This window comes from Antechinus flavipes, chromosome 2 (assembly GCF_016432865.1).
Source record: "Antechinus flavipes isolate AdamAnt ecotype Samford, QLD, Australia chromosome 2, AdamAnt_v2, whole genome shotgun sequence".
NCBI lineage: Eukaryota > Metazoa > Chordata > Mammalia > Dasyuromorphia > Dasyuridae > Antechinus > Antechinus flavipes.
In genome coordinates this window covers 460,031,950-460,054,439 of record NC_067399.1, presented here as the reverse complement: position 1 = coordinate 460,054,439, position 22,490 = coordinate 460,031,950, and the positions used below count along the sequence as shown (strand labels likewise).

The window sequence follows — 22,490 nt, the reverse complement described above, 5'->3', positions numbered from 1 at the left end:
TTTATTTTTATTTTTTAATAACTTTTCTATTTTTCCAAATACATGCAAAGATAGTTTTCAACATTCACCTTTGCAAAACCTTGTGTTCCAAATTTTTCTGCCTCTCCTCTTTCCCCTGCTCTAGACAGCAAGCAATCTAATATAGGTAAAACATGTGTAATTCTTCTAAGCATATTTTCATATTTATCATTCTGCACAAGAAAAAATCAGATCAAAAGGAAAAATAAAAACACTAGAAAAACAAGCAAACAAACAATCAACAATAACAATCACAAAAAGGTGAAGATACTATGCTTTGATTCACATTGAGATTCCATAGTTGACTCTTTCTATCACAAATCTATTGGAATTGTCTTGAATCACCTAATTGTTGAAAAGACCAAGAAGTACAAAAGACTAAAGAAAGAACTAAAGAGACTAAAGAAAAGGAGGAGGTGATCAGAGAGGGGAATTTGAATGTCCAAAGACAATAGACACTACTTTTTCAGTCATCATAAGGTCTATAGTCTGTGAGACCGAGATAGAATAGAGCTGAAGTTCCTGGCAGTTGAGGTGATTGATAAACTGGGGACCTGAGAGAGAAACCAGTATATCAAATCAGGTAATATATGTAAAATGCTTTGAAATCCTGATAAGAGTTAACTGTTGTTGATGGTGGTGATGATGATGATAATATAAACATTATTATTATAACAATGTGCCTAAGACTGGGAAGGGATGAATTTTTCAGAGGAGAATATACCTAATAATGAATTCCTTGAGCAAAAAAAGAGAATGATTAGTAGTTTAGAAAATAGCCACAATGATTTCTAGACAAGGTTATAGGAATGGATGATATCAATTTCAAATGAGTAGGGGAAACTAGATGGAGCAAAGGATAGAACATTGATCCTGGAGTTGGGAGGACCTGAATTCAAATGTGGCTTTAAAATCTTACCTAACTGTGTAACCCTTGGCAACTCGCCTAACTCAAATTCCATTCCCCTTCAAAAAGAAAGAACTTTAAATGAGGAGTGGTTGTTGAAAAATGATGACACTAGGAGCATTTAGAAGCATCAGTTGCTGATTATTTTCTGGCAACATTCAGTAGGGGCGGATTCTTCATTACTCCATCTTTATCACCATTGTAATAAAGATTAGACTGAAGCAATGGTGGGGAAAATGGTCCTTATTTTTGTAGGAGATGGAAATGCAGTTTCATGTCATCCTAGAGAATCATGTGATAAGAAACTTCCAATCTGATTCCCTGTGGAATCCTGGGTTGGATCAGGATCAGAGAAGCAACAGTAGGGGTTTTGTTAGAATATAATTTATATCCAAAAGAGTCACAAGAATCTATCTATCTATAATAGAACAAGGAGAAAAATATCCAAAAGTGTCATTAAGAATTTTTGTATGAGTATGATAGAATATAAATTAGAACACTATGATGAAGCTAGAAGGGTCCTACCAATTCTCTCTCCTTTGTCTTTGTTTGCTTTCAAAATTATTTTTATTTAATTTTAATGTTCATTTCTTTTAAACTTTTGGGTCCAAAATTCTCTTTTCTCCCATCCCCATCCACTAATTATGAAGAAAAGAAATGTGATATTAGGTATACATGTGAAATCTAGCAAAACATTTCCATATTAATCGTGTTATTTTTTTAAAGCAAAAAAGATAAAGAAAATGGAAAAAAAGTGACACTTTGATCTTAATGAAGATTCCATCACTTATTTCCCTGGAGGTGGAGAACATTCAGGTTCATTATAAATTCTTTGAATTTATCTTGGATCATATTATTGTTGAGAATAGTTAAGTCATTCATGGCTGATCATATGACAATATTATCGTTACTAGGTACAATGTTTTCTTGTTCACTTCACATGAGTCTGTATAATTTTTCTCGGGTTTTTCTGAAACTATCTCTCTCATCATTCCTAATGACATGTAGTATTCTATCACAATCATATGCACAATTTGCTCACTCATTTCCCAATTGATGGACATCCCCTAAATTTTTGCTTCTTTTTCGTTACAAAAATACTGCTATAAATATTTTTGTACGAATAGGTCTTTTTCCCTTTTTTGATGTCTTTAGGATACAGCCCTAGTAGTGGTAGTTATGGTGAAAGGGTGCACATAGTTTTATAGCCCTTTGGGCATAGTTCCAAATTGTTCTCTAAATTGTTTTCTAAAATGGTTGCACTCCACCAACTGAACATTTATTTCCCAATTTTTCCACATCTTCTCCAACATTTGTCACTTTTCTTTTTTTGTCATATTAGTCAATCTGTTAGGGTGAGGTGATACCTCAGAATTATTTAAATTTGATTTAATCATTATTGATTCAGAGCATTTTTTCACATGACCATAGATAGCTTTGATTTTTTTTCTTCTGAAAATTGTCTTTTTATATCATTTAAACACTTATAAATTGGAGAATGGCTTATATTCTTATAAATTTGAATCCATTTTCTATTTGAGAAATAAAGCCTTTATCAGAGGAATTTGCTATAATTTCCCCCTCCCAGTTTCCTGTTTCCCTTCAAATCTTGGCTATATTAGTTTGGTTTGTACAACAATTGATTTCATGTAATCAAAATTTACATCCTAAACTATTCCCTTATCCTTATATTTGAGAGGTGAAATTTTCCATGCTACCCTAATTTACTCATGGTCATCCTTAATATCTAAGTCATATAACCATTTTGACCTTATCTTGGTGTGAAATGTTGGACTTACCCATTCTCACAAGTCAACTTTTCATGCCTCCCAAGTATTCCAATCTCATTTCTACTTCTCAAAATATTTGTCTTCCTTCTAGAAATAAGCCAAATATTACCTTCTCTATGCTACTTTCCTGAATAACAGCAATCATTGCTGCCCTTTCCTCCTTAAGCTTTACCTGTTATCCATTTCTATGTACTTGTAGCGCTCACATTGGGATACTGGAACCTCCTCTAGCTCAGGGGCTGTTTCTTTTTCTTTTTTTTTCTCTGTGCCTAGCACAGTGTTTTGGCAATAGAGCAAGCAATTCAGAAGTGTTTATTGAATGAACTGAATAACCCATGGCATGTGAACAGCAGTGTACAAAATTCTTACACATTAGTTAGAGCCTCTCAACTTCTCCGTGGAGGAGACACAGCAAGGATTAATATTCCACTTTTGAAAGGAGAGAGAGAAAAAGAAATAGAAAAAGGGAAAGAAAGAAGGAAAGAGAGAGAGAGAGAGAGAGAGAGAGAGAAAGAAAGAAAGAGAAAGAGAAAGAAAGAAAGAGAAAGAGAGAAAGAAAGAAACAAAGAAAGAAAAGAGAGAGGGAGAGAGACAGAGAGAAAGAGAGAGAGACAGACAGACAGAGAGAAAGAAAGAGAGACAGAGAGATAGAGACAGACAGACAGACAGAGAGTGAGGTAATTGTCAAGATCTATGATTTTATTGGAATGAGTAACTCTTAGTGAGGAGACTCCCTCTACCAATGAAATTGTCACCTAGAGACACTGAGTGGTTAAGTGACTTATCCAGGGTGACACATTAGGTATGTGTCAGAGTTAGAACTTGAACAAAAATCTTCCCGACTATGGGACTGTACCCACTACTCCACTTTGCTTCATAATCCCACTTTAAAGATCAGGAGAATAAGGGAAAGGAATAGCATTTACTATGTGTCAGGCATTATGCTAACCATTTTAACAAATCTACAAGGTAGGTACTGTTATTATCATCCCCATTTTACCATCGAGGAAATTGAGGCAAATAGAGATATAAAAACTGTCCAGTGTCATACAACTAATAAGCCTCTAGGTCATATTTGAACTCAGTTCTTCCTGATGCTAGGCCCAGTGATCTATCCATTTTACCACCAGCTGCCTCAGAGAAGTAACTTGCCCAAGTTTAATTAAATTTTAAAGTCATAACTTCTCAGAGCTGGAAAAGACCTGCATTAGGGCTAATCCAATCCAGATTTCTTTGACTTCCTAAATTCCCACTGTCTATTTTTGGGAATATGTAGATAATATTTTGCTAACTAGGGGCGATGGTTTTAAACTATTCTAAGGGGTAAATAGCAGAGGAAACAGAATGCAAGATCACATATCACGGAATCAAAGATTAGAACTAAAAGGGACTTCAGAGATGATGGAATCCATCTCCCTTATTTTATAAATGAGGATATCAAGGCCCTGAGAGGCACAAGGTCACATAAGTGGCAGAGTCAAGATTCAAATCCAGCTGCTTTCACAAGCCTCATATTCTACCCACCATACAATATTGCCTCCTGAACTTAGATTCAGAAACACCTGAATTTTAATCCATTTTCTCTCACTTGTTCTTTGACCATAGACAAATCACCTCCATTTCCTCAATTATAACAGAAGGAAAAAAACACCTGTGGCATTTTCCTGTCTCAAGGCTGCTATGTGGAACAAATAGCTTATGAATATAAAGTAACTCACAAACTTTAAATGCTATGTCATAAATTTTTTAAAATATCTGTAATTAGAAACTAGGCCATTATAGGATCTGTAAGCATCAGGAAGGCAAGAACTGTTTTTGATTTTGTCTTTATGTCCCATAAACCTACCATGATGCCTTTGTACATAGTAATTGTTAGATAAATGCTTGTCAGGTTCTATTATGTTGAAGGAAATGGGTGTATTTAGCCTCGAGGGGGGAAAGACTCAGAACTAGCTATAAGAATTAAATTAATTAGTTTAAAAGCATTTATTGACTACCTAATAAAATGTTTTAAGCACCAGGGATACAAATTGAAAACAAAACAGTCCCTGCTTTCAAGATACTTACATTCAAGTGAGGGATTAGTGGCTAGGCCATTTTGTATTGAGAAATCATAGGGATGAGAAGTACAGCAGTAAAGAGTATTTTCAGGAGCAATGACACTATTGATTTGATAACTATTTCATAAGCAGAAAGTAGAAACATGGCATTGGGGATATACATGCAATGGCAATGTGTATGGCAAAGAAGATTGCCAGGGTATCAAAGTTTCTCTTGTACACTTGATCCATTCCCTACCACCTTGTCCATCAGATTGCCTCAACTATGATTCCCTTTTTCTAATCTTTATTTTTTCACTATTGTCTTTTTTTCCTAATGACTAAAATATATATCACAATCTCTCTATCTTGATTTACTAAAGTACATCGTCCTTCCTTACTGTCCTACCTTTCTCTGTGAAACATTTAAAAAAAGTCTACTTCATACTTTAATCTCATTTCCTACCAGTTTCTCCTTAATTAAGTCCTTTCACTCTGGCTTCTTGCCATTCAACTGAATTCTTATCATTCAACTGTACTTGTTCTCTTCAAAGTCACCAAACATCTTTTAATTGCCAAATCTATTGACCTTTTCTCTGCCTTCCTCCTCCTTGACCTCTCTTTCCACTCTGTCTCAGACACTTAACCTGTTGTGACTCTAATAAAGTCAATTAAATATCTTTCAGTCTCATATTCATCATCTACAAAAAAGCATCTATCTCAAAGGATTGTTGTGAGGATCAATGAAATCACAAATGTAAAATGCTTTTGCAAATTTTAAAATTCTACATGCTAGCTTTTTCTTCCTTAATATTCTTTCTTCTTGGAGTTGTAATGACAGTACTCTCTCTTGGTTTTCCTCTTAGTTGAATGGACTTTCTCAGTTTGCTTTGCTAATTCGACATGTCCCCAAGGCTAACTACAAGTCTTTCTTCATTTTTCTTTCTGCTCTCCCAAACTTGGTCATTTCAGCAGTTCCATTGGTTTTCCATTTTTCTTCAGATGACTTGATCTTTTTATTAAGTAAGACTTTGTCTCCTGCATTCCTATTTCACATTCTAAATTGCCTGGCTGTACTGAACAGAATGTCCCATATCCATCTCAGTCTCAGCATATCCAAAATAGAATTATCTTTTCCATAAACTTCTCCATTCTTCTGACTTTCCCTATTGCTGTCAAAGACTATTCAGTCACCTAGATTCCTCATAGTCATTCTGCCCTAATAATCAAACAGTTGACAATTCTTTTAGTTTTAGCTTCTCTTGTGTACCTTTCTTTCCCCCCTCTACACTAACTTGCCACCACGGTTCCTCAGATCTTCATCTCCTCTCATTCCTCACTCCAATTTATCTTCCATACAGCTGCCCAGGCAATTTTTTTAAAGTGCATGTTGATCATTTCATAAAGTCTCAAACAAATTACAGTGGCTCCCAGCTGGCTCAAAAATCCATTATAAATTCTTCTGGCATTTAAAATACTTCGCAACCTGGCACCCTCCCACCTTTCTAGTTTTCTTACATATTATTTCCTTTCTAACACTCTCATTCCAGGCAGATGTCACAATTTATTGTTCTTCACAGAAAACCCTCCTCCAGTCTCTCTGCCTTTTTACTGTATGTTGTTCATGCCTGGAATGCACTCACTCTTCAACTCTTTTCTCTGTTCAGATCTACTTGCCTTCTAAACTCAGTTCAAATGCCACTTTAAAAATGAAGTTTTTCCTGACTCTCTGGAAGTAGTAACTTCTCTTCCATAAGAGAAAGAGAAATAAATAGAGATATAGAAATTAAATTAGGTGCTACAATCTATTGTTATCTATTACATAATAATTAATTCTCTCACTCTGCTTATCAGGGTGCCTGTCACATAATAGGAATTTAATGAAAGATCATTGATGAGATGGGACCAAGTAAATATACTGAGCCATGTGACTTTCTCTACTTACCAATGGAAGGAGAAAAAAGCAGAATTATGGTAATGAACTAGTTCTTCGCTAGAGCTTCTAGAGTTCAGAACTCCCAAATTCAAGAATTTCACCAGCCTCACCTCCTGAGATGACAGCGATTACAGCCCCCTATATCCCAGCTAACCTGGATGTTAAAATTTAGTGGATTGAGTTCTTTAGGGCACAGAATTGTCTGAAGGGATGGCAAGTAAAATGGGGATTCTTTTGCTTGGCCCTGGGAGACAGATTTACAGTAGCAGCAGTAGTGGAGTTGTACTGAAGGGGATTTCTGGAAGAGAACAGGCTTTGAATTTAGAGGACTTGAGTTCAAATTCTAGCTGTCCTTTACTACCTGTGTGTGACCTTTGGCAACCACTTAACCTCTCTGGTCCCTGGGTCCTCAACCATAAAATGAGAACATTAGACTAAATGACTAACCTTGAAATTTGCTTTCATCTCCAAATCTGTAGCCTTTTTCATCTTAATGCTGGCATAGGAAATAGAAGCCTGGGCCTGAAGTTAGGAAGAGTTGAATCCAAATGCAGCCTCAGATCTTGTGTGATCCTGGGCAAGTCACTGCTAACCTCTGCTTCCCTCAGTTTTCTCATCTGTAAAGTGGAAATGATAATAGAACCTCCCTCCCAGGGTTGTTGTGAGCATCAAATGAGCTAATAATTGTAATTGTAGCACAGTATTTAATATAAATGTTAGCAGTTATTTTTATAAAAATGTCTCTTTTTCCTATATTAATCTATAACTACAAAATAATATATTTATATGCTACAATAATTCCATGCATATATTGGGGGAGGAGGAAGCCTTCTTATAGAAAAATGGCATAGGCTGCCGTAGGAAATCGCGGCTTTATCATCCCCGGAGATCTGTAAGCAGAATCTGGAAAACCACTTGTTGGGGGTGTTAGAAAGGGGATTCCTCTTCCTTCCACTTGTGACATTCTGCGGTTCTGTGATCTGGACCTTAACCAAACCCCACTTCCTACTCCCTTCAAGAAGGAAGGCAAACAAGTGGTCTCATGAAATTGCAAGAGCCCTGTGGCTGCCTGTCTCCCTTTCCCACAGCGTAAATGACCCATCACGGAGACAGGACTGAACTTCTGAATGAGATCACAGCCTTTTCGCCCTTTCTGCACAGTTTCACCCGGTGAATTATTGTCTTATTTCCATTCCACTCCAATGAGCTGTCAGCGATGGATACTGTAATTCAGCGCAATAGAAACACAAACAGATGGGTAATTGACCTGCGTGCCTTCATTACACTGGAGTTCAGTGCTGCTGTTCCAGCCATAAAGTCCTTTATCTGCCAGTCTGAAATCCCTGGGCCTTTTGTGAGGAAGGAGATCAGGCTGGGAGGCTTGCAGGCAGTTCACCCGGAGTTATTATTCCCTCTGCCTCGTGCGTTTCAGAAACCGACAGAATCTGACAGGCAGAACTTACCAGGTACAAGACAACAGCTGGGAGTCCTATAGGGCTTGACGATGTCTACAGGGGGTTGCATTCTGGTGCTCTAATGGGAGAGAAAAATATTTATCTTCCATCGCAGGAGGATCTTTTTTTTCCTTCTCCATCTCCCTCATCTGGTACAGTTTGCCTCTCCTTGATACCAGAAGAGGACGTGCATTTAGCTCCTAATGAAATAGGTCAGAAAGCAAACTATTTAGTCAGGAAAGATTTATCAGGTTCTGACAGGGAGGGTAGCGCCCGTGTAGGTGCTTAGGGTATACGATGAGGAAGGGGAAGTTATGGCAGAGTGTTTGCCGTGAGCTTGGAGTCAGACTCGGTTCCTCACCACTTATCTGACCTTGAAGAAAGTCACCTCACCGTTGAAGGACCTTGGTTGTCTCATCTGTAGAATGAAGGGATTGTATTTGATCTTTAGGGCCCTTCTTGGTCCAAATCCTATGTGAAATGGTCTCTGCCTTAAAGGGGCTTTGAGTGAGCCGTGATGGTCTTGCGTGGCTCCAGACATTTTTCAGGCTCCTCTAAGAGAGTTTGTGCTAGAAGATGAATTCAGAATCAGCCAGCCCAATCCCCTCGTTTTACCTGAGAATAAATCTAGGCCGTGGAAAGGAAAGGATTTGCCCAAGATCATACATCTGATAAATGACAAAAGAGACAGCCTCAAACTGGATATTCTGATTCTGTCTTGGGCTCAGGGGATATTCCCCAAATATACTTTCTCCCCAAGGTAAAACCCATCTGAGCTTTAAGGCTAAACCAGACCAGTACAGGGAACAGAGCCAGTGTGCCTGAGGTCAGGTCCCATCTTCAGAGCTATGACTCAGTTTCCATTTTTGATGCTTCCTGTTTAATTTTAAAATCCATCAAGCCCTATCCCTTTTGTTATTTACCAAATATTCACTAACTATCTGATGTGAGGTAAGGAAAGAAAAGAATAGGATCTGTCCAAATGTACCTATGACCCAGACACATGATACAAGGGAATGTTTAATGTCTCATTTCAATGAGACCCTAAATGGCAAAGGAGGTCAGAAGTTTGAGTGATGAATATATGCAAAAGTAATCTGAGAGCAAGGGACTGCAGGGACAAAGTCTATATCGAACTGTTCTGGAAAATTGTTAGAATGATTCTAGAAAAGCTTGTACATTTGTGCCTGAATTTGAGTAATTTTGTAATTTTGAGGAGCTAGGCAGAAAATTGTCTTCCAACTCAGAGGATAGATATAATAGAAGAAAAAGACCCCTTTTGGAGTGATGGAAAGAGCTTTGGACTAAGAAGTAGAAGACTTAGGATGAAGTTCCAATTGGGAATCTTAAACAAATTGCTTTTTAAGTCTGGTAAAGAGTGTCATTATCTAGACAGCATAGAGGCACTATACCCAGAATCAGCAAGACCTGAATTCAATTCCTACCTCGGGTGCTTGTTAGTTTTGTGACCTGGGCAGGTTAATCACAGTCTGCCTCAGTTTCCTAATTTACAAAATAGAGATAATAAATAGTACCCATCTTCTGGATTACTATAAGAATCAATGGAATAATAATATCGCATGGGTTTAGAGACATCTAGATTTGCAGTGGATTGAGTGCTGGGAGTCAGGACTTTCTGAGTTCAAATTTGGCCTCAGGCACTTAGCTGTGTGAAGCAAGTCAATTAACCCTTTTTGCTTCAGTTTCCTCAATTATAAAAGGATTTTTGTTTGTTCTTAATTCTCAGAGAGGGTCCGTGACATCAGAAGGGTAATGTCTTGACTTGTAAATGATGCAGATTTAATGTGCCGTTTCTTCTCCAGAGTCATCAGTGGCAAGACATATGTTAAGATATCTTGTGATGGCTCCAGATGCAGTGGGAGATGACCTTTTTAAGCTCAAGTCTTTCCCAGATTTCAATTTGTTTGAGGCAATACCCATTCAGCAATTAAGGTTGGGTTAGAATGGAGGCAAAAGATGACTTACTTTGCCTTCACAAAAGAATCAATCTGAAAGGAAGGGAAAGATCCTTAGAATTTCTGGCCAGAATAGAAACAATTGCCATTTATTCTGTAAAATAAGCTGAAGAAGGAAATAGCAAATCACTCCATCTTTGCCAAGAAAGCTCCAAATGGGATCACAAAGAGTCAGATACAAGTGAAATAAGTGATAAAAACAAGAATATGATACAGGAAATAGAGTTCTGGTCTAGGAGACAGGAAGGCCTGAGTTTAAATGTAACCTCAGATACTTATTAGCTGTGTGACCTTGAAGAAATTGCATTAATTTTTTTGCCTCAGTTTCCTCAACTGTGAAATGGAGATAATAACAGCATCTACCTTACAGGGATGTTGTGAGTATATATGGGAAGGATTTGTAAAATGCATAGCACAGTACTTGGCACATAGTAAGTACTATATAAATGCTTCTTTTCCTTTTCCTTACTCTTCCCTTGGTCAAACTAAAGTGATCAGAATGGAAAAGGTACATGCTATGTCAGGATCAAATATAGAAGGATTAAATATATTAAGTTTCCATATATCAAGTCCCAACAGTCACCGTGTGAAGTAATAAGGAGAAAGAAGCATAAAGTCATGGTCTTCTTCTTAATGTTCACACATCTCTCATTGCCCACACATCCTGCATATTGAAGGCATCACATTTAAAATTCTAAGTAGTCTGAGAGAAAAAAATAAAAAACAAAAAAAATCCATATGTTCAGTGTGGGTGAGTTGGTTTTGAAATGAAAATCAGAATTTTTGTAAGTCCTACCAATTGTGCAGTGGAATCTATAACCTTCACAAAAGAGCGGCCTTTGATTTTTTTTGACATCCTTTGTAACTCATGTGGGCACCAGATCTGGAGCCAAGTTCTCATTTTCCTATCTACTTATTAGCTGTGTGAACTTAGGCAAATCCCTTGCCCTGTCTGGATTGACACCCCCTCATCTGTGAAATAAAGATAATTAACCTTGAATTACCAAACACAGGGTTATTTTGAAGAGAATAAACCTTAAAGCACTGGAAACATGTCATATTATTTGCATATGAATTATTATTCCATAAATTTGAATTATTATTACTTGCATATAAGCAAATATGGAATAATGTGTGTATGTACGTGTGTGATTCCTTGGGAGCTACAGAGAACAAGATATCCCACAGCAAACAGCAGCTGGATATCCGCACAACAGGGATTCTATGGGCCAAATTCTGCCCCAAGATATTTATGGCTCCCATTGAAATGGGAAACGGGGAACGAGGCGCCAATATATGAGGCCAGAACTGGGCTTCTTTGTTGAACACAGGTGACTGAGAGAAGTCTTTGGCCATGGCTGCTTGTGAATCCCTGCTGCTAACAAAATAGTTATGTAACTTTCAACAGTTAATGACATTTTGCAGAAAAGTACTTTCTAATTGCCTCTGTCTTCATTATTCTCTTTCAAAATTACCCAAGAGATCCTGCCTCAGAGACGCGGAGGCACGGACAGAGTTTCCGTTTTTAAAGAGAAGCCTGTTTGTGTTACAACTGCTCATAAAAAAGCCCCCAATGCCAAGCTTTTTCTATCTTTTTTTCCTACAGTTACATTAAACATAGAAGGTAATACCTCCTTTTGAATCCTTGCCAAACTAAGAGACGATTTGATGCATTTTTCTAAAAACTTGCTCTTCAAGTTCCTTTTGGGCTGAAACCAAGAATAGAAAATGTTCTCCCCACACACAGGGGATAGAGAAAATGATGAGCAAGCACATGGAAATAGAACAGCAGCATGGTAATATAGAAAGAACCTTGATCTTGAAATAGAGAAACTTGAGCTGACACTCCTGCTAATGAGCCTTGGTTTTCCCATCTGAAAAAATGGGAAGAATAATCCTTTCATTGCCTGCCTCTTAAAGATACTGTTTTTGGGGGGCAGGGTGTCCTTTATCACTTAGAAAATTATACTATTCTATATGAATGGACAAAGATAAAAATAATTTGTAATGGGATGGAAAGAATGGATTAGAGGTGGGGCTGAAGGGTCTCAGAATTGAAAACAGTGAATGTTGGAAGCCAGACCATAATCCTAAATCTTCTGCACAGGAAAGTTTCCTATAGGTAGTTCATTGACTAGATTCCATTCATTTATTTGGTATTGCTTTATTCTCACTGCTGAATGCAAAGCACTGGGCAGAGGATGTATGATAGAGAACATGGATTATAGCAAAACCTGAAAGAGAAATAGGAAAGAAGAGACTGTTGGAGAGATAGATGAGAAGAAAAGGGTAGGAAGAGAAAAAGAGAATCAAAGCACATCAGGAAGAAAATAGCCAAGTCCCATGTGGATTCAATTTTCCCTGGGATATTGTCAATGGTCCTCAGTTTGTCAGGGACATTCTCTTTCAGGTCACACCTGGAAATTTATCTTTAACTTCTACTCGCCTCACCATGCAGGATGAAAGATAGGATGAAAGAAAGGTAGGATGAAACTACATTGGTCCCTTCTTTGACACTTGATTTCTTAGTGTAACTCTTTACTGGTAGAAAGAGTTTCCGCACCTGTTTCTTCCCAGGTCCAATTTCTATCTCTATATTTATCTATGTTTGGGTCTTATTATCATAATAGATTGTCTTTAGAAATATCTTTGGCTTCCAACATTCATTGTCTCCAATTCTGAGCCTCTTCAGCCCTAGCTCTATCCCCTTCTCTCCTTTCAGCTACTGATTATTTTTATCCTTGTCCATTTAGGCAGAATAGTATAGAAGAATATCATCTTTTCTTTGTTTTTATATAATCATCATCATCATTTTCTAGGTGATAAAAAGAGGAGGGACACAGGTAAAATCTTGTATTTGATGATGTCATATTCCTAGAGTGCACACTCATTAAGTGTTAGATAAATTTTCAGGAAATTGTTGGGTAACCTCCATTGACCTATTTTTTGATGGTCAATACTCCTTCCTCTCAAGAGACTATATTGGCTATTCTTAAAACACACCATATAGTGCATGCTATTGCCTATTCATCTGGAATGTCCTATTGCCTGTCTTTTCCCTACTTAATTCTAAAGTCCAAATCAAAAGCCATCCTCTCCATGAAGCCTTCACTAACTCACTGGATCAATAAAAATCTCCCCTTTTGATAGTTCCTAAGTGGTCTTTTCTTTTGTATCACTGATGTTCTTATTGCACAACAGTATATATTGTAAAAACTGACTAGATTTCTTATCCATCTTCTGGTCTGTAAAGTCCATGAAAGTAAAAATTATGTCTTATTTAAACTTTGTATACCTCCCAATGACTGGCACAATGATCTGAACCTATTATATGTTTAACAATTTTTTATTATTATCATACATTTTCCAAACATCTTAATCAGCAGAATATAGTGGATCCTTAAGAAGCATTGGCATCAGGAGTTTCCGCTCTCAGGTCTTTGATAATAAGGGAACATAAACTCTTATATGCTATATATTCTTGCCTAGAACTGCTTTATTCATCAAAATGTGAGAGGCAATAGGAGGAGAGGGAAAGGGCCATCACTGTAGTTATTGTGCATCTTCTTGGGCAAGATGTCTTGGGCTGCAAAAAGAATCTGTTCCAAAATATTATATATAGTTTATCTAAGGTACTTGTTTGTTGCTTAAGTTCAATAATGAGCAAGATTTCTTAGCAGTGTTAAATATCTCTCCAGAATCAGCCTGGAAAGTGATTTTCCTTTCTTAATAGCTATGCTGAGAAGTGTAAGGTTTGAGCTACTAGAGAAAGTGCAAGAGTTGAATCAGGAAAATCTAAAATCGAATCTTGCCATAAAGAATTATTAGCTATTCTCAGGTATTTATTTAACTTCTCTCAACCTTGTTTTCCTCATATATAAAATGGGAGGTATCACACAGGGTTTTAATAATGGTAAAATTTGTAATAAATGAAAAATGTTTTGTAAAACTTAAAGTGCAATATAAATGCTAGCTATTAACAAGTTAAAAAAATTCAGGTCCAGGCCCGATTTTAAAAATAATAATAATTAGTGTTTAGTGACTTGACCAAGGGCATACAGCTGGTATCTGAGGTTAGATTTTATCTCAGGTCTTCCTGATTCTAGGGTCAGTGATCTATTTACTGTGCCACCTAGTTATCCCCAGACCTGATTTTTTTGGTGAAGCAATTGGGATTAAGTGATTTGACCAAGGTCACGTAGCCAGGAATTGTTAAGTGTCTGATGCTGAATCTGAACTCAGGACCTTCTGTGTGATGACCACTTTAACACCTAGAGTATTTTAAAATCAGCCGGACTCAAGATAAGGGAAAATCCTTGGTCTTTATTTTTTGCGGAGGTGAAGGGGAATGGCAATATGAAGTGAGAGCAATCCTGTTGCAAATCTGCCCAGCAGTGCCTCTGGCTCTCACACTCCACCCACCAAATTTTCTACTCTCCTTATACAACACACCAAACTTGCACAGAGAGTAGGCAGGGCCATTCTTTCTCCAAGCATATATTAATAGAGTATTGTCCAATTGCTAATTATCCTTAAGTGCTCGAACTCAGTGCATCTGCTCAGCTTCAGCCCATTACACTTCTGAATCCAGGGCTGGTGCTCTATCCATTGTGCCATCTAGCTGCTTCCCCCCTGATTTAAAAAAAAAAAATTATTTAAAGTTTTGAGTCTAAAATTCTCTCCTTTCTTCTTCTCTTCCCTCCTTCCTCCTTGAGATGGTAACCAATGATATATGTTATGCATATGTAATCATGTAAAACATTTCCCTTTTAGTCATTTTGTATAAGATGACTTGAACAAAAGGAAAAATTAGAAAAAAAGTGAAAAATAGCATACTCTAGTCTATATTCACTCAGTATCTCAGTTCTTTCTCTGGATCATGACAGTATGCTTCAACATCAGTCTTTTGGGATTTTCTTGGATCATTGTATTGCTGAGAATACTTAATCATTTACAATTCTTTATTAAACAATATTGCTGTTACTGTGTACAACATTCTGTTTCTTTTCTCTTCATCATGCGCCAGTTCATGTAAATCTTTCTAGACTTTTCAGAAATCATCCTGCTCATTTCTTGTAGTACAATGATATTCCAGTACAATAATATACTATGGTCGGTTTACCTATTTTCCAATCAATAGGCATCCCTTTGTTTCTAATTCTTAGATGTTATGAAAAAAGCTGCTATAAATATTTTGTGTGTGTGTGTGTGTGTGTGTGTGTAGAAAAAGGTCCTTTTCCCTTTTTAAAAAAATTTCCAAGCCTGATTTCTTATTCAAATACCAAACTAACTAAATAGGAAGAAGTTTCTCAATAGAGCATTTCCGATCAGTTGATGCATATTTTGACCATGTCAGCTCATAAGAAATTTTAGGAAAGTGGCAGAGGAGTTAAGATCTATGGCAATGGAGGATATTCTTACACTAAAACAACAACTTATCCATGAAGAAAAAGGACATTGCATAGTAAGTAGAATTGGAATGAACATGGTTGAAAAAGAGATCTCCTTGGGCCTCCACAGTGCTTGAATTTTGGTCCATCCTAAAAGATTTCAGTTGTAACAACAGAAGAAACCTGGCAGCCTTAAGTTCCAGTGTGTTACTTTTCCTAATAGTTAATGAAATAACTTCTGTTTAATGTCCTTTTTCTCCCTTCTGCCCTTTTTATCTTCTCATGCAGGTCTTCAGATAATCTTCCCTCAGTATCTACAAGAGAAATTTGTCCAGTCAGCCTTGAGTTACATAATGTGCAATGGGGAGGGCGAGTATGTGTGTAAGAACAGCCAGTGCCGATGTCAGTGTGCGGAGGAATTCCCACAGTGCAACTGCCCAATCACTGACATCCAGATCATGGAGTACACCTTGGCCAACATGGCCAAATCTTGGACAGAAGCCTATAAGGACCTGGAGAATTCAGGTAAGGACCCTACCAACTGATGACCTTGTGTTGTTGTGTGTGCGTGTGTATGTGTGTGTGTGTGTGTGTGTGGTGTGTGTCTCTGAGAGATAGAAACAGAGAGACAGAGACAGAGAAAGAAAGGAGAGAGAGAGAAAGAGAAAGGAGAGAGAGAGAGAGAGAGAGAGAGAGAGAGAGAGAGGAGAGAGAGAGAGAGAGAGAGAAGGGGTATGTGAGAGAGACAGAGAGAGAGACAGAGAGAGACAGACAGAGACAGAGAGAGAAAGAGAGAGAGAGAGAGAGAGAGAGAGAGAGGAGAGAGAGAGAGAGAGAGAGAGAGAAGGGGTATGTGAGAGAGACAGAAAGACACCTGAACAGAGAGACACACAGAGAGGGAGGAAGAAGAAGGAGAAAGGGAGGGAGGTAAATGAGAGAGGTATAGAATCACTGTACGAGCGACAACAACAAAAATGTAACATCCAACAGTCACCAAAACTAAAATAAGCTCTGGATGAAGATAGTAAATGATCCCCAACTATTCCTTGGAGAACAAGAATATTTCAGAAACATTTCCCTGTTTGTCAGGGAGGTAAAGATATTTATTAAAGGTATAACAAGTAAATGCAATAGTAAAGTGTGGAACTAAGATCATTTGCCTTCTGACAGAGATCTCCCTTACCCCTGACTTCCAACCAAGACCATCGCTAGTGTCCTTTTCCATGTGTTCCCTAGGTCCCTTTAAAAGTTCAAAGACATAAATGACAAGTAATGGAATAGTTACTGTAAATAGTCCCAAGACTCGCTGAACAAGAGCACAGTAATTCTGGTACTCTCTAGGTAAAAGCATTGTAAAGATCACCATTCAATCTTGACTGTGCATAGCCTCAAACTATTTAGAAAAGGATCAAAATAAATCTAATGATGGGATGAAAAACTTTTTGCTTCCACAGCATGAGATATTCACACTCCTGTTTGGCGAGCAAATCAAAATACATAGAAGAGTACAAAGTGCCCTATATAAAAACTGGGGAGGGTTAGAGCAAGAAGTAATTTTTCTCTTACAAAGTTCTGCCTGACTTGTGTTTGCACTGGTACTTGGGATGACCAGGTGGAGTAGCTTGATAACCTTCTCCATGCTTCTGATCACCTACTTAGCAATATGCACCATTTCCTCCAATTATAAGATTATCAGAATCTATATTCTAACACTCTATGTTAAAATGTCCCTTCCATCTAGATCTAATAGCCTGTTTTAAATATTCTGTTACACATTCTATTGTTTACATTGTCTTCCCATTTAGGCATTCTATTTTCTGCAGTCTATTCTAAGGAGGTCCTTCCAGCTCTAATATTCAATGTGTTGATATTTTAGTGTCCTAAGAGTCATTCTCACTCCAACATTCTGACTTTATATGCTATTGGCAATTTTACTCCTAGTTTATTTTTTGCAAGGTCACATTACTGAGGTAAAGCTGCTAATGTTACACAGTCCCTTTAAAATTGTACAGAATTTGTGAAATAAAAAGGAGTCTGTGGCACAATTTATATTATTTTGTTGTTGTTGTTGATCCAAAAAAAAAGACATGTTTGTGAGAATAAAAATGTAGAAAGAATTCTATCCTTATAACTCCTCATTCTTGTCAAAGGGAGGCTGCATGCAAAATCTGGCTGGCTTCTCTGAATCAAATTCTTGGGAAGAAAGAGAAACCACTTTGGGTGGGGAAAGACAAGAAGATGAGAAGCCAAGTATTAAGCTGAATAGACCACTTAGATGACTTATGCATTGTGCCTGCTTCCCACAAGGACATTCATTCTCTAATGCCCATGTATGTATCAATTGAAAACAGCATCACCCATTAAGAAGAGAAATCCATATATGCATCTGTGGCTTGATTTTTTTTTCCTCCTTCTTCTTTTCATTTTCAGCCTATAATAGCATTAACAGCTTCAACTCTGGGTAATTTCATCGGATTAATGACCAACTACAGCTAAAGACTGTCAACTCCTCCCCCCAGGCAGAAATGACTTCATGTCCCCAAATGGTTAGGCTTAAACAGAACTCAGCTAAAACACACAGATTCAGAGGCCTATTTATGCTTACTGAAGGATTCGGTAAGGAAGCCTGCTTGATTGTTAGAGCAGGGATTTGGAGCCCCGGACTCCTGGATTTCCCCTCCCAATCTGCCATAAACTCTGAAGCCACAGAATAAATGCAAATAGACTAGAGAGAAACCTCAGTCTGTGACAACAAATGGGTCAGCTGCTGAATGGACTAAGAAAATTTTCATAAATAAAAATAGAGGTGGAAGGAACTTAGGAGGTGTTAGTACTATTTACTTCCTTCAGGTGGAGTACTTAGGACTAATAGTCCGCCTTTTTCATTCTAAGGGTCTGTAGGGATAGACAGGCATTCTATCCCTTAACCAAGTCACCCATCCCAATATTTTTGCAGGTCCAAGAGTAAAAAGGTCTTATGAGCAACCAAATCTTGCTTTAACTTTAGCTCATCTTAGGTGATATCATATAGACATTGAAAAAAATTACTCAGATCTGCCATATTCAAAGCTTATTGTTTCCATCTTGTTGCAACCACTTCTAGAGCATAAATGATACCCAAATCCTAATAATCCTTCAACGTAAGAGCTGGAAAATAGCCCTGTCCTAGAAACTTGGATTCAGGGTCTTCTACTAACTTGCTGTGTGACAATGGGTAACCACTTTTCCTCTCTGAAACTGTTTTCTCCTTTGCAAAATGAAGATGGATTAAATGATCTCAAAGGGTCCATTCAAACTCACATGGTCTGTGAGTCCTTTTGCAAAAGAAAAAAATGAAACTGTCTCTTTTATGACCCCTGTACTTGTGAAAGGTGAAAGCAAGAAAGAAACTGGTAGCATGATTTCTATTAATGGGGGATTTTAAATTATGTAACCTAACTTGCAAGCCTATTTTATTCAGTGATCATTGTTAGCATGTGGATGTTTTTGGAGGGCATTTTCTGTTCTCATCCTTTTCATTTGGACTTTTGTTTTTTAACAGATGAATTTAAGTCATTCATGAAGAGGCTGCCTAATAACCATTTTCTGACCATTGGGAGCATCCACCAGCATTGGGGGAATGACTGGGATCTACAGAACCGCTACAAGTTGCTCCAGAGCTCCACTGAAGCTCAGAGACAGAAGATCCAGCGCACTGCCCGAAAACTCTTTGGCCTCAGCGTCCGCTGCCGCCACAACCCAAACCACCAGCTGCCAAGAGAAAGGTGAGCCCTCTCTTCTCCTCTCCCTGAAAGAGTCCCAGGTTTGAGAGCAGTGGACCCTTCCATCGGAAAAGTTCTTGGAAGGAAAGGGCAATGATGGCCTACTTTGAGAACCTCATGGCTTAGCCAGGTGGAATGAATTCCAGAACCTGAAGGCAAGAATACTTGAGTTTAAATCCAGCCTCAGACAGATTACCAGCTCTATGATCTATGAGTCAATCACTTAACCTTTATTTTTTTCAGTTTCCTTATCTGTAAAATGGGATTAGTAATAGTACCTGTCTCCCAAGGTTGCTGTAAGGATCAAATAAAATAATTGCAAAACATTTAGCACAATGCTTGCTCTAGAGTAAGCATAATAGCCCTCATTAGTATTATTGGGAGTCATCTAGTCAAAAAGCCTCATTTTATAGATTGAGGAAATTGAAGGCCATGGAATGATTTGTCAAGATCACAAAATTCAATGTAAATGCTACTAAAGGATTTATGATCAGGAGTCCCTTGATAAAAATCCTGGGAAAAATTGGTTTGTTATCTTTTAAAATTTCTGAACTTGGAGACAGAGAACCAGGTTGTAATCTCATACCTGCCACTCCTTAGTCTTGTGGTCTTGGAGAAACGACTTGTATTCTCAGAGTCTCAGTTTCCTTAAATATAAAATGATGAGTCTGAGCTAGATAATATGCATAGAACTTTTCAACCTTAAAATTCTGCAGCTCTTCGATTCTCTGATGTTATGATCCACTAGCACCTTGAAACACATTTGCTTTATAGATTAACTATGATCAGGGCCTGCACCAGACATTTTTACATCACAGGAAAACTTGGGACATTGTACAGCTACTGGAAGCTTGAAACATTCACTCATAGCACAAGCTGTTTGACTTAGCAAAAAAAAAAAAAAAAATCTCTGAAGACCCAGGATTGTCGGATTTATTTGGCATTCAAAATGTGTACATTTATTAAAAGTTGTATTAACAATGCCCTCAGTGATTGTCTGCTTTCCCTAATCCTAATCTGCCATCCACCTTGGAGAAGAAATCATAACCACAGGAGGAACAGTATATTAAAATAAAGTAAACTTATTAGAGTAGATGGAAAAAGGAAATATCATAGACTACCAGAGATGGGAGGGACTTGAGAAAATTGTCTAGTCTGACTTCTCTATTCTGAAGCCCATAGAGGCCTGTGATATACCTGTTTGCAAAGCTATTTAGTGATAAGTCACAAACTTGAACCCAGTGCTCTTTTCACTACTGAACCACACAAACTCCTTGAGAGATAGACAATTGACAGAATAAGATGCTGCTCAGGAAGGAGAGGTTTCAGTTGGGCTCTAAGCAATTGCAAGAAGCCATGAAGGGCTTGGATTAATGCCCAGGGAGGAAGAAACCATACTCACTGAGCAGTTGTTTCTTTGCTCATTTCTGGCACCTGGGAACTTACCTGGCTCTCTGTATGGAGGTTACCCCTGGCTGGTGGCTTCTTGGCAAAGGTCAATGGTCCCGAGTTCTTGCCTTGGCTCTTCCACTAAGTGTCTGTTTGAAAATGTACCAGATACTTTTGCTTTCAAGGCCTCGTTTCATATTTTCTATTTTAAAGTGCTTTCCAGCTCTAACTTTATGCCTCTTTGTGGCTAGTTAGCTCTGAAAAGGAGACATTGATAGCTGGAGCTAATGAACAATCAGTCCAGTTCCCTCCAGAGCACATAATGACACTGGGGAAGTGTTGCCGATTCCACCGAGGGCCTGGCAGTGGGGCTGAGCTCGGCCTTGGTGCGGCTGTGCTTCTGAGGACTGGCTCTAAAGATTTAATGAGCATTTCTCACTAAGGTAAGGAACCTCTCTGCTATTAAGAGGTGACAGCTGCAGGCGCTGACACCAGAAACCTTTCACTGGGCCTGCTGGCTGAGCAAGTTAGCATTTGCAGATGAACTGCTCTTTTTCCCCCCCACATCAATTTGATGCCTTTGCTGAAGGCTGTGAGAAATCGGGCCTGCTGGCCAGGTGCTGTTCACATCACCAAAGGGTAAGTAAATGTCTACCAGTTTGTCATTTAGCTCCTGAAGGTAGGTGAGCTATTTACAGCTCTTTAAAAAGATACTTTAGTGTAGCAGAAAGAGCCCTAGTCTCAGAGTCGGGAGACCTGAGTTCTAGGCCAGACCCTGTCAGTGAGTAGCTAAGTAACCTTGGACAAAACATTATCCCTCTGGGCTTCAGTTTCTCCATCTGCAAAATGAAAGGGCTGAACTTCATGTAATTTTAACATTTGGTAAGCTTGCTCTCCAACTGAGGATACAAGGAGCCTGTGAATTGTTAAAGAAAAATTAAATTCAGTAATTTAATTTGTTCCATAAAATATAGACAAGGGTCAGAAGGGATTCTATAAGGACAATTATTTGGCATTCTAAAAATTTAATCAACCAATCAATCAACAGACATTTATGTATGAGATATTCACTAGGTGCTGAGGAGGCCAAGTTAAAATTACAATAATCTGTAGAGACTCAAAGATGTTCTTCCTACTGATATTTGTTCATTTCATTTAATACACTCCATTGAACACCTACTATGTGCCAAGTTCTTTATTAAATGCTGGGTTCACAAAGATAAATATAAAACAGCCCTAACCCTCAAAAAGTTTATATTCTCTTATTAGGAAACACATAATAAATATAAGAAAATAGATTTTAAAAATATAAATACATGCAAAATAACTATTTAAATACCTAATGGGAAGCATACCAGATAGGAAGGTGATCAGAGAAGACTTCTTAGAGAAAGTTGTTAAACTTGAACTTCAGTTCATGAAGGAAACTAGGAGTCAGGAGGAGATGAAATTCACTCATGGTAGATGGCCTGGGCCAAGACAGAGATGGCAAGAGGAGAAAGAAACAAGCATGGTGTGGAATCTGTACCAAGTAATTTTTACAAATAACATCTCATCTAATCTTCATATCAATCCTGCAAAGTGCTATTGTTACCCTCATTTTTCAGTTGAATTAACTAAGTGAAACAGAGATAATGTGTCTTGTCCAGGGCCACGTAGTTTGTAAGTTCTAAACCTGGATTTGATTTCAGGTCTTCCTAACTCAAGGCTCCACATTCTAGCCAGTACCACCTGACTGCCTCTAGGAGATGAAATATTTTTTATGAACAATAGCAGGAAATCCAGTTCGGATGTACTGGGGACTAATAGATAAGAGAATGAGTGAATACA

At 37.9% G+C, this 22,490-nt stretch overlaps 1 protein-coding gene across 1 annotated transcript in view; it reads left to right on the top strand.

The window, feature by feature from the left end:
• Positions 1–22,490, top strand: part of BRINP1 (BMP/retinoic acid inducible neural specific 1) — a 173,700-nt gene that overhangs the window by 129,482 nt on the left and 21,728 nt on the right. The window contains exons 6-7 of the mRNA XM_051979524.1: positions 15,799–16,035; positions 19,052–19,274. Of these exons, the coding sequence (XP_051835484.1) occupies positions 15,799–16,035; positions 19,052–19,274 (460 nt within the window). The remainder of the gene's footprint in view (positions 1–15,798; positions 16,036–19,051; positions 19,275–22,490) is intronic.